Source organism: Dictyostelium purpureum (assembly GCF_000190715.1).
Source record: "Dictyostelium purpureum unplaced genomic scaffold DICPUscaffold_31, whole genome shotgun sequence".
NCBI lineage: Eukaryota > Evosea > Eumycetozoa > Dictyosteliales > Dictyosteliaceae > Dictyostelium > Dictyostelium purpureum.
The window spans coordinates 67040-83178 of NW_003519368.1; the positions used below are offsets into that span (position 1 = coordinate 67040).

Here is a 16139-nt window from a genome sequence, read left to right on the forward strand (position 1 = left end):
AGGAAATAAAAAAATATATTAAAAATAAAAAAAAAGAAAAAAGAAAAAAAATATAAAAAAAAATTAAAAAATTAAAAAAAAAATAAAATTTTTATAATAAATTATTTATTAAAAAAATAAATGAAAAAAAAAAAAAAATTGCACTAACCAAGTGATCATATGTCATCATTTTATTAAAACTATCTTTAATACTATTATTACTATTATTATTACTTTTTTTATTGTTTTTATTATTTTTATTGTTTTTATGTTTTTATTGTTTTAATTTCTTTTTATATTTATTTTTTTAAACACTTTTTTTAAACAATTTTTTTATTTACCATTTAAAGCTTTATAATTTCCGTTTATTTCAACCCAATATTGCTAATTTTATAGAATTAATAAATCTTAAAGAGTTAATTTTTGAATTATTTATAATAATTAGTTTAAGAAATTTTTATAAAAATAAACTCTTTATTTGTCTATAAATATAATTATAAGATTTTAAAACCAGGATTATTGTGTGTACATACACACTTATTTGTTGTATAGTAAAAAAAAATAATTTTATTTAAAATTAATTTTTATTTTTTTTAATTTTTTTTTTTTAATTTTTTTTGTTTTTTTATTTTTTATTTTTATTTTTCATTTTTTATTTCAACAATTAAACCTATCATTCATACCGTGTAAACAATACACCATTATATTTTTATTTATACCAAAATAATAATAATAAAAATAATAAAATAAAAAAAATAATTATTTTAAAATTTCTTTTTTTTTTTTTTTTTATTAAACAATAAATAATAAATAAAAATAAAAATAATTTACAGATACCCAATAAAATAAAAAATGAAAATCTATTTAATATTTTCAATAATTTTATTATTAAATTTTAATAATTTAATCAATGGCCAAGATAATGGTTGTGTTACAGATCCAGCAGCTCCAGAGTGCGCAAATTATGTTTATCCAGCAGCAAATGCCACAGCAGATATTAAGAATCTTTGTACAATGATGTCATATATGCCAGTTTGTACAGTTCAAGCATCATGTGACAGTGCAAAATTATCAACTGGTATTTGCCAACCATTCTCAATTTTAGCAGATTCATGCACCCATGATATGCCAGGTATGGGTGGTTGCAAAAATTTTGTTTCACTTTGTAATACTACAGGTTCAGTTGTCAATCAATGCAAAGATGTAGATATGATTGATAATTTACCAACAACAATGGCTACCTATGGTTTAATTAAAGATATTTGTACTGAAATGGCAATGGATGGTTGTGAAAATTGTGTTGGCACTGGTAAAACAATGAAGACTTGTGGTGATCTTTTGACTGTATATTCCGATCTCTGTATGCAAATGCCAGATATGTCACAATGTAAAGCATGGCAATCAATGTGTTTATCCACTGGAAATCTTGCCCAAAGTGATCTCAATGGTGTTTTCTGTGAAAAATCAAATTCAAATGCCTCTCCAATAATGAAAATGTTCTTCCACACTGGTATTATCGAATACGTTTTATTCAAATCATGGGTCCCAAGAACTAATGGTCAATTTGCTGGTACATGGTTTGCTATCTTTTTCTTTGCTATTCTCTTTGAAATCGAAAAAACTGCAAGAGCTATCTTAGAAAAGAAATGGCAACCAAAGAAAGATGATAACGCCTTACTTATCAACTCAGCATTCTTAGGTGGCTCCTATCCATCATTCTCTTATAGAGATATCATCAGAGGTTGTCTCCATGGTTTAGAATTAACATGCTCTTATCTTTTAATGTTAATTTGTATGCTTTTCAACGTTGCTTTATTCTTTGCCGTTATTGCTGGTGTTATTGTTGGTAATATTTTAGTTGGCCGTTATCGTAACTACTCCCCAAGAGTCACTTGCTGTGAATAACTACCCAACCCAATCTATATTTCAATTACCAATTTCTTCCGATTATTATTTAAAAAAAAAAAACAAGAAAAAAATATTTAAAATAACAAACACAAACACTACTTTCAACATTATCCTCTTCTCTCCACCCCCCTCCACTTCTATTATTATTCTTATGTATATATTTAAAAATATTTATATATTCTATAATAGCTCCATCCTCATTATGTATGTATTATAATTAATTCATTTTTTATAATATTATATATAATCATTTCCTCTTCAAATTTTATGATAATTATTCAAATTCTTTATCTTTTTCAAACCACCTCTTCATACAATATTATTTCCTCTTCCTTTAGTTTTTTCTTCTCCCATTAGAAAATTTTATTTATTATACAATTCCTCTTCCATATTTATTACCACCACCTCTTCCTTATTTATTATCAAACCACCTCTTCCATTATTTATTACCAAACCACCTCTTCCATTATTTATTATCAAACCACCTTTTATTTTCTATCCAAATAGTTTTTTTATTTTAATAAAAAAAAAAAAAGATAAAAAAAAAATAAAGAATAATAAATTATTTCATAATCTTTAAAACATTTAAAAAAACTCCCATTTTATTATTAACATTATAAATGCTTAATCTATTTTATTGGACAAACCCCCATATTTTCAAACATTTTTTTTTTTTTTTTTTTTTTTTTAAATTAAAATTTTATTTTATTTTTTTTAAAATTTTAAAAATTAATTTTTAAATAAAAAAAGGTTTGAAATAAACCATAATATCTTTTAAAATAATATTTATTTTAAATACAAACAATAAAAAATAAAGAATGATAGAATATTATAATAAATTAGAAAACTCAATAAATAGGTTACCTCTATCAATATTAATAGTGTCATTATTTGCTATTCATGGGTACAGAAAAGGATCATTAAATAAAAGTGGTGCCATTTCAGCATTTTTCACAGGTATTATCACATGTTATTGTGGCCCTAGTTTTGCATTTATCTTACTTTCATTTTATTTCTCCTCTTCATACCTTACCAAATATAAATCATCAATTAAAAAGAAAATTGAAGACGGACATGCCGTTGGTGGCCAAAGAAACTATGTTCAAGTATTTTCAAATAGTTTAACAGCAACTTGCTTATCTATTATTTTTAGTTTCTTTACAACAAGATCAACCACAATTATAAATTACAAATACGACTATTTTACAAGCTTTATTTTATCATCATTTATAGGGTAACTATAGTATTATTATTACTATTATTATTTAAATTAAAATACTAATTCTATTTATTTATTTCACATTTGATTTCAGTCATTATTCATGTTGTAATGGTGATACATGGGCAAGTGAATTGGGTATTTTAAGTAAAGGTGAACCAATTTTAATTACCTCAGGCAAAAAAGTACCAAAGGGTACCAATGGTGGTTTAAGTTTAATAGGTTTAATAGCAAGTGTAATGGGCGGTTTATTCATAGGCATTAGTTTTTCTTTTTGCAACTATTTCTTTAACAGAGGATATCCATTAGAATTGGAACAAATTTCATTCAGTTATTTACAGCAAACCATTTCAATTATATTACTTGCAACTTTTGGCGGTTTGGTTGGTTCATTAATTGATTCTTTAATGGGTGCAACCTTACAATTGTCATTACTTAGCATAAACAGAAAAGTAGTTTTAAATGATGTCAAAAAAGTAATGCCAACTGATAAAATAAGACATATTTCAGGTACTGATATTTTGGATAATCATCAAGTAAACTTTTTATCTTCATTAGTCACAGCAATTTTATGTGGATATATAGGTAGTTTTATATTTTAAATTTTATAACTTTAACAATTCAATTTAAATAAAAAAAAAATTTATTTAAATAGTTGTTTTTTTTCTAGTTGATTATTCAATAAAGCTGTATCTAGTATAAACATAATGCATTATTATTTTTTTATTTTTCTTAATTTTTATTTCTTTTTTTTTTTCCCCAAATTTTTAAAATTTTTTTTTAAAATTTTTTTTAAATTTTAGATCATTTTTAATTTTTATAATAAATCAATAGTTTTATTAATAATTTATGGAGGTTACAAAAATCAATACAGCACAATATGAATTTTCATGTGGTGTTGAGTTAGAAACTGTAGTAAATATTCTAAATGATATTGAAAGAGCTTACCAACTAGATTACCATTTTTTAATATTACCAATTTCGCATCCAAGATTTAATAGAGATTTTACAGCATTATCGTTGGGAAATTCTTTTAGTAATAAAGCACCATTTACACGTTCAGATGTATTGTTACCATCAAATTATTGGAAGTCTGTTGTTGTTGGTAAAGTCTCAGAATCAGTGGTAGATTGCGATTCAAGCGATTATCACATCAGAGTCAATAGTATTAAAACCTTAAAACAGGAAATATCATGGGCAGCACATCTTTCACTACCAGCTATTTTATTACCATCACCCAACTATTCAAGTATACATTATGCTCAAGCTGTTAATCAATCATTATCCTCTTTGCACAATATGAGGGTTTGGATTAGAATACCCCTTTTATCACCAAAATCCCAACTTTTAAATAAAGAAGAGTACATCAAGGGTGAAGAATTAGACAAGGTCGATAACACATGGGAATGGTGGAACAATTTTAGATCATTATGTGGTAACAGTTTAAATTTATTCCCAGCTTTAGAGTTGACATCAGATTTACCAGATAAAGAGCAATTACAACAATGGTGCGGCGAACAAATCAAATGTGTAATCATCCCAACATCAATTTTCTTAACCAATAGCGCAGGATATCCAACATTATCTAGAGCACATCAAGCATTCCTAAAGAAACTTTTCAATTTAAATATTCAATATGTTGTAACTGGTAATGAAATGGAACAGTTAGAAGATTATAAAACCTATGTTAAATTCCTCCATGGTAATCAAAAACCAATGACCGAAGATGAGTACTTTGAAATGCCATATTTAGATTTCCTTCAAGCTCCACTTCAACCATTAATGGATAATTTAGAGTCTCAAACTTATGAAGTATTTGAAAAAGACCCAATTAAATATAGAGAATACCAAAATGCCGTTAGAGAAGCACTTTTAGATCTAGACGATAAAGACTATACCGAAGATAACCCAATAGTGATTATGGTAGTTGGTGCTGGTAGAGGTCCTTTAGTTAAATGCTCGATTAATGCATCTATTGAGGCTAAAAAAAAGGTTAAAGTTTTTGCTGTTGAAAAAAATCCAAATGCAATTGTTACGTAGGTTACTAGTTTTATTTAATTGATTAAAATTTTATCAAACACTATCTAACATTTTCTATTTTCTATATTAGTTTAAGAAATAGAGTTATTCTCGAAGGCTGGGAAGATTTAGTAACAATTATAGACAGCGATATGAGAGAATGGGATACAGAGTATAGAGCAGATATTATGGTTAGTGAATTATTAGGTTCATTTGGAGATAACGAATTATCACCAGAATGTTTAGATGGTGCACAAAAATATCTTAAAAAAGATAAAGGTATTAGTATCCCATGTTGGTATACATCTTATATAGCCCCAATTAGTTCATCAAAACTTTACAATGAGGTCTCAACATTTGGCGAATTAAAACATTACGAAACACCCTATGTAGTAAAGCCACACAACTATCATCAATTAGCAGAATCCAAACCACTCTTTACTTTTAAACATCCAAATTATGATAAAGTAATCGATAACTCTAGAACAGAAATACTAGAATTTCAAACCACTGTAAAATCAACTGTTTGTCATGGATTTATTGGTTACTTTGATTGCTGCCTTTATAAAAATGTTCATATTAGTATAAATCCTAAAAACTTTTCAACCGGTATGTTTAGTTGGTTCCCAATTTACTTCCCATTAAAAGAACCAGTTTATATCCCTCAAAACTCAACTATTAAATGTTCATTCTGGAGAACAAATAACAAAACAAAAGTTTGGTACGAATGGTGTTTATTATCCCCTCAGATTACTCCAATTCAGAATGTTAATGGTAGATCATACTATATTGGTTTATAAACATAATAAAAGTTATTTAAAATTTTTTATTATTTTTTATTTTCTAATAAAAAAAATCAATTTGTTAATGATGGTCTTGGAACAGTATTAGAATTGGTTATTTACCAATATCGATGAATTAGTTATTTGTTGTTTTTAATTTTTAATTTTTATTTTTATTTTCATTATATCCTTTTTTTATTTTTCATTATCTATTTATCTTTTTTTAAAAAAAATTAAAGGGGGTATTGGAAAAAGTTATTTTTGGATAAAGATGATTGTTTGTAAACATTTTATAAAATAAAAAAATGTAAAAGTTCAAAAAATTTTAATCTCTAAAAAAATTGTGTTAACCAATTGTAATTTAATTTTAAATACAAGTAAAAGAAGATAAAATTTAAAGCTAAAAAAAATTGAGTTGGTGAAGTGTTTGGGTATTTTTTAAATTGTTTCACTTAAAAGTAAAAAAAAAAGAAGATAATAATAAAAAAAAAGGGGTTGACGGAGTGTTTTATGGGAGGTTTAGAAAAAATTAATAAAAAAAAAAAATTTAAAAAAAATTATTTAATATAAATACCAGTTCAAATATATATTAATTAAAACTCTATAAAAAAAATTAATTATAGAAAAAAAGTAATTATAAAAACTCTATAAATTAAAAAAAAAAAAAAAAAAAAAAACTAATTTTATTTATATAAAATGAAAAGTGAACCAATCTTGGACTATAAGTATGCTATTCTTGTTTTTTATTAAAATTTTTACAGAAATTTTTCTAATTTATTTTTCTTTTCTTTTCTTTTTTTTTTTAATCAGAACCAAACGAATCAGAAAGTAATATTGTAGGTATTTATTATATTTAAAATATTTAATTTTTAATAATAAACTAATATAATTTAAGAAAACAACTTCAAGAGGATTAACATATTTAGAGTTTACAGTTGAAGGTGGTGGTAAAGGTACTGTTTTTGTATATGGTGAACGTGTTCCACCAATGGAATATGTTTTTCAAAATTCTCGATCAATTCAAAATGATTTTAGAGGTGGTTCTATGAGCATAGAAAACAGAGGAAATACAACCGTAATATGTAAAGCCGAGAATTACTAACCAAAAAAGATACTATTTCTAAATGCACTGCATTTATAATTATGTTTTCATATAATAATATAGAATCATTTAATAATATACCAATGTATTTAAGAATGATAAAAAGAACCAATAAAATAGATTGTCCAATTATAATAGTAGGAAATAAATATAATTTTTCAGGACCAGAGCTTCCATTCAAAATAAAAGATTTAAAATCAAATGGATTCCCATATATATGTATTGATTAAATTAATAATATAATTTAATTTAATACAAACAAAAAATAAATTTATTGCAAATACAAAATTAAATAATAAAATTATAATTCTTATTGGTATAAAAAAACTTTTTATTTTTATTAAACCTTTTGAAAACTGTGATATTTTAAAGATTTTTAAATATGAAAATTATATTTATATCTGATTATTATTTTGTCAGTTTATAAAATTATTAAAATTTTATAAAAATTGTAAAAAATCCAATTTAATTTTAATACTAGCAAGAAGTAATTAAGGTGTTCTTTAAGATGATAAAAAAAGTTTGTGAGAGATTAGGAATAAATTTTTCTTCTATAGTCCTACTATTTCTGATTGACCATAGTAATTTGAATATGTCCCTCAAAAAGTTATTTAATTTGAAAAGATTAATTAGTGTCGAATTGATCAACTGTTTCATTTTATTTGGTTTTAAACTTAATTATTTTTTTCATTATTAGGATATTTCTTAATAGATCACGAAGAAATATCACTGTGATTCCGTACTACTTGATCTATAAGGAAACAGTTTTAGGAAACAGTTTATATGGAAACTTTTATAATATAGAGTAAACCATCATATATTTCAAAAGTTTGATGGTAGAAGATCAAATTAAATAAGAATCAATTTTCAAATGAATAGAGCAAACAGATCAGCATATTATGAACAAGGCTAATACTATAATTATAGTGGCAGTTTACGGACCAGAATCAATCGAAAATTTAAAGATAAAAAAAATAATATTATAAAATTGGAAATATAATTAAAAAATAAAAATATCATTAAAATTAAATTATATTTTATGGGGGTTAAAGCTTTTGCAAAATACTGTTTTTAGATATAATCAATAAATAAATAAAAATTTTTTTCAAATAATAAAGATATATTTATTTTTAACTTTTTTATTTTTATTTTTTATTAAATGTATAGTTTATATAACAATTAAATTTAATGATTTATTTTATTTAAATACGACCATCTAAACGATCCTTCATCTTTTTATAAGCTTTACCCTCTTGTTGTTCTTTTTGGAGTTCGCTCATTATGTGTTTTCTCTTCTTATCATTTTCAGCTCTTTCTACTTGGGCCTTCTTGAATTTCTCGGCTTGAATGAATTGATTATCCTTGGTGATTTCTCTAATAGCACCTTTAGTTTCTTTCTTGATTAAAGCCTTCTTCTTCTTAGCCTCAGCTCTTTCAGCATCTGGGTCTTTATTAAAGAATGATGTTGTATTGAATCTTGGATTAAATTGACGTAATTGTTGTGGTTTACCAGTTAAAAGAATTAATGGTTTTCTATTATTTATAATTTCGTTATTAATCTTTTCAATAGTGTTTCTGAGTGATTCTATCTTGCTGGCTAATTCTTTATGATATAATTTGGTATCTAATTTGTTTACAATTGATAAAAGAGTATTGAATAAACTTGGTAATGATTCGCTAAATTGTGTTTCTGAATAAAATTTAATATATTTTTCAATAAAACTAACCAAATAATTTAATAAATTAATTCTATAATAAAAATAAAAAAATAAAAAGTATTAGTAAGCAAATTAAACTACTTTTAAACTATATTTAAATTATAATAAATACTTTAATGAATTTGTAAATTGAATATTTGATTTTGATAAAGTTGAAAATTCAAGTTTCTTTGGTTCGATTGATGAAATTGGTTCTGATTTAGTTGATGGTGATAATTTTAAATAGTTTTCTGGTAAAAGAATAGTTGGAACTAAAATATTTGAATTAATAGTAGCCCATTGATTTTGTTTTGATTTTTGTGATTGTAATTCTTTTTCTTGTTGTTGTTGTTGTTTGGTTAATTTTTTATTATTTGTTTTATTTTGTTGATCTGAATTTACTGTTTGGTTTTGATTTACAAAGGTTGATAATAAACTGATTAATAATGATGAAATTTCTGGTGAATATCTCTTTGAGCTTGATAAATAAAAGAATAATAAATTTGAGGTGAAAAGTGATGAAGCAATGTCATTAATATTTTTAATTGGACAATGTGAGAGATAAAAGTTTAATGATTCGACTGCTGGAGTACAAACTGGATGTTGGAAATCGGATGTTGGGAAAACATTACCAAGTAGTTTAATTAAAAGTAATTCAGATTGATTTGGCCAATAGTTTAATTTTGATTGGATTTCTAATTTCTTACAGATACGTTTATAAGTGTTGTTAACTAACTCTTTAGCACTGCTACCTGAAATATCTGGGACGTCTTGTGAAACTTCAAAAATATAGGTACTTAATGAATCGAGTTCTTTCAAATCAACTGAATGTTCATCTGAAGCAGTGGCAGTATTGATAAATCTTTGGTAGAGAATTGGAAGGTATGCTTTCATTTTTTCTTTGTTTTGTGGTTTAATTGAAATATGATTACAGACTCTAATACGACTTAAAATAGTTTGCTTTTCTTCATCATTTCTATTTTCTAACCATTCGTTTAATTCTTCAATTGAGCTTGGTACATCAAAAGTATATGGAATAGTTTCAACTGGCTCTTCTTCTGATTTTTTGGATTTCTTATTTTTTAATCTTTCTTGTTCTAATTCTTCTTCATCTTCTTCGATTTCACCTGAAATAACTTCATCATCTTCTAAATCTGAGTCATTTTCTTCTTCATCATCTTGTTCCTCACCGTCTTCTTCATTTTCTTCATCTTCATCTTCTTCATCATCATCTTCGTCTTCATCGTCGTCATCTGATCCACTTTGCTTTTCTTCATCAGAATCAATTTGAGGATTATAAAATACGGTATCAATACCATTAACATTTAATACTTCATTTCCATCATCTAAAGAATCTGCAGATAACATCTTTGGTTTATTATCTTTTTCCTTTAATCTATCTTTAACTCTTTTTGGTAAATTTTTATCAGAATCTTGAGCATCTTTTTCTAATTCGACATAATCACCACTGGCTCTTTCAAGTCTTTCTTTTTCTTTTTGTTGTAAACGTTCCATTTCTTCCTTCATTATTTCTTCTTTAGTTTTGGTACGATCAGATGCACGAGCTCTTGTTTCACCTTGTAATTGAACCATTAATTCATCGAAATCGTCATGCTTTTCTTTTTTAGAAGATGAACCAGAATCTTTTTCTTTTTGTTCAGCGGCTCTGCTTTCAGCTTGGAACTTTAAGAAAGCATCGTCTTCAACTGGAGAGTTTTTAACTTGATTTGACAATACTAAATCACCTCTGATTAAATTAAACTCCTCATCTAATTCTCTAGAGAAAGCTTCTTTTAATAATTTTTCTCTGGCTCTTTCAGCTTTACCTTGTTTTGATTTCTCTATAATTTCTTGATAAACTTCTTTACTTGATTTATGGGTTTCTCTTTTATTTTGTTCATCTTCACCACCACCAAATCTTTGTCTTTCACTTAAAAATTCGTTGTCTTCATCAACTTCGTCATCTGATGCTACATAATCGTCTTGTGCAACTACACCATCACCTAATGATTGACCTAATGATTGACCTAAATGTGTTAATTCGTGACTTTCTTCGTTGTCATCTAAACTATATAAATTTTTATTTCTCTAAAATAATGAAAATAAGAAAAAAACAAATTTAAAAAAATTTAATTAGAATTTGTGTGTGAGTGAATATTTATGTATAAATTGATCAATGATATTAATTGATTGCTATAACATACCATTTTTTCTTTTTGGAAACGTGCTAACATTTTATCTTCTTCTGACATTGATGGGTCATTTTCACCATAACGAGAATCGATAAATTTATTTGTTTTTTTTTGTTGATTCATTTCAACCAATAAAGTTTTTTTACGCTTTTCAATTGCATTATATCTTGATTGACCAATATCGGTGGCAACACCTCTAACCTTACGATTTAAAACTTCATGTTTAACTTTATTAATCTTTCTATCAAATGGATTAACTATTTTGACAGTTGGGGTTGATTTATTTATATTTTGAGTTGTTTTTTTTGAGTTAACTAAATCTGATTTAGATTTAACCATTTTTAATTATTATTATTATTACTATAAAAAAAATATAATATATAAATAAAAATAAAAAAATGAAAAAAAAAAAAAAAAATTTAGAAAAACGAAAAATAAAAAATAAAAAAAATAAATTTAAAAAAAAAAAAAAAAAAAAAAACGAAAAAAAAATAAATGAATAAAGGAATGAAAATAATATTTGTTGTTGTTTTTGATTTAAAATAAATTTTAATTCTTTACAATTAAAAGTTATTTATAAATTTATCAATAAAATTTTTATTTTTTTTTTTTATTTTTTTTTTTCCATTTGTTCATTTGGTTTGATTAAATAAAACTATTATCCATATCATCATAAACAGGAGGTTCTTTTAAAAATTTAATTGGTATAAATTCATTAATTAAAGTGATGTTATCCAAAATAGAGCTTATATCTGGGCTATTGATTGATTCGATTAACATAATTAAGTCTCTTTTATATGATTTAGATTTGTTTACTTGATGGTAGATATTAAAGATTTCTGTAATGAATAAAGTATTCTCACTATTTATACCTTGTGTAGCTATTAAATTTCTTAATGAGACTTGAGATAAATTCTTTAATACACTGGCTTTGGTTTCATAGTCTGAAGTTTTGAGATATTCAGCTAATGCTTTAAGGTATTTGGTATTTTGACAGAGTGCTTCGATTATTAAAATAGTTTGATTAGGTTGGAGGAGATCCATCTTTTTAAGTAAATTTGTGGCTTGTAATACATTTATTTTGGGTGGTAATCTAATTTGAATAGGTTCTGTGTGATTTTTATTGCCCTCTATATCGACAACTTCACTATTTTGATTATCATAAATTTCAGAGGATATATCTTGAACTGATTTGAGACGATCATAAAAATCCCAAACAAAGTCGATATCTAAAACATGCTTGACCAATTCCAAATCTGATATAGATGGGTTTTGCTTCTCCTTCTTTTTAATTAAATAATCCAAATATATAATGATGGTTTCTTTATTGAAATGGGTAATCTTTTGTAGTGCATCCAAAAAGAGAACTTCATAGAGCGGTATTTGAGTTTTAGTGTAATTGATCAATAAATTCTTTAAAAGGATGTTTGAAATATAAACTTGTAATGGTTTCTTTTGTTTTAAATGTTCCAATATAGTTGACATTACTCTATCTGAAATCAATATTTTTAAGTAGTTTTCCCTGTTGGTTGGTATATCGTCGATATGCATTATATTATGATTTAAAATTAATTTTTCAAAATATCTATTTGCTATATCTAAATGTTGGTGACCAAGGAATAAATTAAATATATTCATTGTTGTAGTTGGTAAATTGAAAATGCTTTGTGGTTCTTTGTAAAGAAGATCCAATCCAAAAGCTATTAGTTTGGGTTGGGCTGTTGGGCTTAAAAAGCTGTTATAAATTAATGGGTCAAACGCTATAGATTTTAAAAATTTGGTACCAGGTGCATAGAATTGATTTATAAATAACCTAAAATCGCTTGTATTCTTTACTTTGTTGACAATATCGATTAATTTTGATCCCAATGGTTCTGCTTTACTGTGAATACCATCATCTTCTGCGCTATCTTCAAAGTTTAATTCGTTTAATAATAAACTAAGTTGTGATGATTCAATATTTTCATCGATGCTATCAGGCTTTCTTTTCCATAAATTGTTTCTAAAATTAAATTGTGATAAAGCTCTATTGGGTGGTACTAAAGATTTAACATATTCTGGGTCTTCTTCTTTTGGTACTCTGAGTTTTAAAAAGAATTTGGCAAGGTTATAATTTTCTAAAAGACCATACTCTCTATAGGTATTGAAATCTGATAAGAAACGCTCTTTAGTTATTTCGATATTAAAGCTTTTTGCTAATTGGGCCCAGTAGTCGTACAATTGGAAGTCATAGTGTTCGATATGATATGCCATAAAATATGAGACTATATGTTCATCTGGAGCTAAACCGAAATCCAACAATCTCATTGAATATAACTTTAACGCCTCTTCATATCTTGCACCCTTTAAAAATAGTAAAATTGTAAAATCGAAAACTGATAACGCTAGTTTCTGCTCTTGACCACCACCCTTTATTAATCTCTTGAGTCTTTTTAAAATTGCTTCAAATGTAAATTGATCTTCAAAAGATTTTGCTAAATACAATACTAATGCTGATGACTTTCTATTTGATATGCACCTGTAAAAAAAATAATTCTCTAATTCTTTAAAAAACTTGTTATCTTTGTCTTTTGAATAGCTTAATAAATGATATAATACTATTGGCTTTATAACCCCACCTTTACCTATAACCTCTTTAAAATGGCTTTTACACTTGGCCATATTGTCACTAATAATAAATGATTGAAATAAATAATAATTTAAATCATTTTCAAAATTATTGTTTTTATATATATTATTACTATTTTTAATATTATTGCCATTTTTATTATTATTGTTATTATTATCACTTGATAATTGCTCTTGTTGTTCCTGTTGCTCTTGTAATAAATACTCTTTATATTCATTTTCGTACATTTGTAAACCTTTTTTGAATTGCTTTGTGTAAATTAATGATCCAATAATATTTTCATATACCTTTCTATTTAATAAATTATTTTCTTTAATAATCTTTACAATTTCATTTATTAATAATGCTAAATTCTTTTCATATTGTTCCTGTATTATTTGTTGTTGCTGATGTTGGTGTTGTGAAGCTGATACAGCTGTATTTGTCTTTTTGATTTGTTGGAATTGTGCTTTGATAATTTGAAACCAATTTTGCAAAAACATTAAAAAATAATTTGATTCTACATAGCCTCTAAATAATACTATATTATCTCTAAAGAAATTGAGTGCTTCTATATTCTTGTGGTTCTGTACATAGTAGGTTATGAATGTGTTGAAAGAAGAATAGTAATAATGTTCATTTGAATTGGTTTGTAATTTTAATTTGCTAAAAAAATAAAGTGCTTCCTTTTCCTCGTTTCTCTTTAAAAGATAATCGATTATAAAACCATAAACTCTGTGTGTTTCAAATGTTGGGTTATTAAAAACTTCGACGAAATCTACTAAAATACTTTTCTTTTCTGTAAGTTGATATTCTTCCCAAAACTTTGGATCTGTTGAATAAAAAATTCTATAAATTACAAATGTTAATATTAAATTATATAGCCTATATAATTTAAATATAACTTGAATATTTACCTATATGCTATTGCTTTTGTTTTTTCAATTAACTCTTCATCAATGGTTTCTGGTGATTTATTATTACTATTATTACTATTACTATTATTACTATTACTATTATCTATAGTTTTAAAGTGACCACCAATTATCTTTTTAAGTAATTTTAAAATGGATTCTGTTTTACTTGTTGAATAATATCTATTATTAATATTAGTTGAGCAATCATCATTATTTAAAATATTATAATATTCTAAAAACTCTTTAGTTGGTTTGGTTTTAGAATTTGAATTATGATAAGTAGATGGAATTTGAATATTATTATTATTACTAATACTAATCAATTTAATATTATTACTAATTTTTTTATAATTATTGAATGTTATTCTGCTAATCATTTTTCTTTTTCTTTTTTTTTTTTTTTTTTTTATATTAAAAAAAAAAATAAACTAATTAACAAAATAACATATACACTACAAAAGAAAAAAAAACTATGACTGTTATTAGTTAATTAGTTATTATTATATAGTTATTATATAATATTATATTATTATTTTCAATTCAAAAAAAAATGAAAAAAATTAAAAAAAATTAAAAAAAAAATTAAAAATTAAAAAAAAACGAAAAAAAAATCGTTTCCTTATAGATAAAATACAATGAAATTCTAATGATTTTTTTTAAAAACATAAATAAAATAGACATTTAAGCTACATTATAATCTTCATTAATTGTATAAAAAGAAATAAATACAAATATTTTAAAACAAATAAAAATTAAAAAAAAAATATAAAAAAAAATAAAAAAAATAAAAAAATGGGTGAGGGAGGTTATAAAATAAAAAAAAAATAATTAATGTAATAAAATTTCCATTAATGTTATAAATATCTACAAATTATATTCATTAAATAAATAATAATAATTCAAATATGAAAATATTTTTTTTTCCTCTGTATATATATCTTATTAACCATTTATAATGCCAACGTTCAGAAAAAAAAAAATTGAAAAATAAAAAAAAAAATTTTTAAATTTTTAAAAAAATTTTTATTATGAGAGTGCGAAAATTTTTTTTTTGAATTGGATTAAATTTTTACAACTTTCAAAACACATAGATTTTGTTAGGTCCACAAACCATCATATAAAATGTCCGCCTCATTAGCATGTGATTACGCTGTCCTCATCTTATCTGACGCTAAGGTATGTATTTATATATTTATCTATCATTTATCCACATCAATCCATTGATATTAATTTTTTGTTAGAAAGATATTGATGCCTCATCCATCATTGCCTTAGCCAAAGCTGCTGGTATCACTGTTCCACAATACTTAGGTGATATCTACGCTTCAACTTTAAGCAAAAAATCAGTTGAATCATTATTAACTGTTTCAGCTTCAGCTGCCCCAGCTGCTGCTCCAGCCGCTGCTGCCGCCGCCCCAGCTGCCAAAAAAGAAGAAAAGAAAGAAGAAAAGAAAGAAGAATCCGATGACGATATGGTAATTATCTGTATTCTACACATATACAAAGTTATCACCAAACTAACACAATTTTTTTATTATTATAGGGTATGGGTTTATTCGATTAAATTTCTTAAGGCATTTTTAAATAAAAACTTTAAAAAAACAACAATACATCAATTTAAAGATTTTATTATTTTATTTTTTATATAAAGGATTATAGTTCAGCAAAATATAAAGTTAAAATTCATTTTTATTTTTTAAAATCCAATTTTTTTTA

The 16139-nt window shown here is 24.6% G+C and overlaps 6 protein-coding genes across 6 annotated transcripts; 4 read left to right on the plus strand and 2 right to left on the minus strand.

The window, feature by feature from the left end:
- Positions 1–906: 906 nt before the first annotated feature.
- Positions 907–1884, plus strand: DICPUDRAFT_17426 (uncharacterized protein; the record flags this gene model as incomplete). Its single annotated transcript, XM_003284723.2, has 1 exon — positions 907–1884. A coding segment is annotated over one exon (978 nt), but the record flags the coding sequence as incomplete, so codon positions are not given.
- Positions 1885–2705: 821 nt separating this feature from the next.
- DICPUDRAFT_86423 (uncharacterized protein) lies at positions 2706–3708 on the plus strand (the record flags this gene model as incomplete). Its single annotated transcript, XM_003284724.1, has 2 exons — positions 2706–3121; positions 3201–3708. The coding sequence occupies 2 exons, from the start codon at positions 2706–2708 to the stop codon at positions 3706–3708; spliced, it is 924 nt and encodes a 307-aa protein (XP_003284772.1).
- Positions 3709–3955: 247 nt separating this feature from the next.
- On the plus strand, positions 3956–5925 carry DICPUDRAFT_28207 (uncharacterized protein; the record flags this gene model as incomplete). Its single annotated transcript, XM_003284725.1, has 2 exons — positions 3956–5142; positions 5217–5925. The coding sequence occupies 2 exons, from the start codon at positions 3956–3958 to the stop codon at positions 5923–5925; spliced, it is 1896 nt and encodes a 631-aa protein (XP_003284773.1).
- Positions 5926–8211: 2286 nt separating this feature from the next.
- Positions 8212–11237, minus strand: DICPUDRAFT_148604 (uncharacterized protein; the record flags this gene model as incomplete). The annotated part of the gene is made up of 3 exons (XM_003284754.1): positions 8212–8758; positions 8840–10794; positions 10911–11237. 3 exons carry the CDS (start codon positions 11235–11237, stop codon positions 8212–8214), a joined length of 2829 nt encoding a protein of 942 aa, XP_003284802.1.
- A 306-nt stretch (positions 11238–11543) lies between these two features.
- DICPUDRAFT_148605 (uncharacterized protein) lies at positions 11544–14800 on the minus strand (the record flags this gene model as incomplete). Its single annotated transcript, XM_003284755.1, has 2 exons — positions 11544–14391; positions 14424–14800. 2 exons carry the CDS (start codon positions 14798–14800, stop codon positions 11544–11546), a joined length of 3225 nt encoding a protein of 1074 aa, XP_003284803.1.
- Positions 14801–15503: 703 nt separating this feature from the next.
- Positions 15504–16037, plus strand: DICPUDRAFT_96828 (uncharacterized protein). The gene is made up of 3 exons (XM_003284726.1): positions 15504–15599; positions 15665–15898; positions 15967–16037. Exons 1-3 carry the CDS (start codon positions 15546–15548, stop codon positions 15985–15987), a joined length of 309 nt encoding a protein of 102 aa, XP_003284774.1. The 5' UTR covers positions 15504–15545; the 3' UTR covers positions 15988–16037.
- The last annotated feature ends 102 nt before the right edge of the window (positions 16038–16139 follow it).

What these genes read in the sequence shown, in the direction of transcription:
- DICPUDRAFT_96828 (XM_003284726.1), top strand. Translation starts at nt 15,546, where the DNA reads ATGTCCGCCTCATTAGCATGTGATTACGCTGTCCTCATCTTATCTGAC. An exon ending in TCATCTTATCTGACGCTAAG is followed by an intron (nt 15,600 to 15,664) that starts GTATGTATTTAT and finishes ATTTTTTGTTAG; the next exon opens with AAAGATATTGATGCCTCATC. An exon ending in AAGAATCCGATGACGATATG is followed by an intron (nt 15,899 to 15,966) that starts GTAATTATCTGT and finishes TTATTATTATAG; the next exon opens with GGTATGGGTTTATTCGATTA.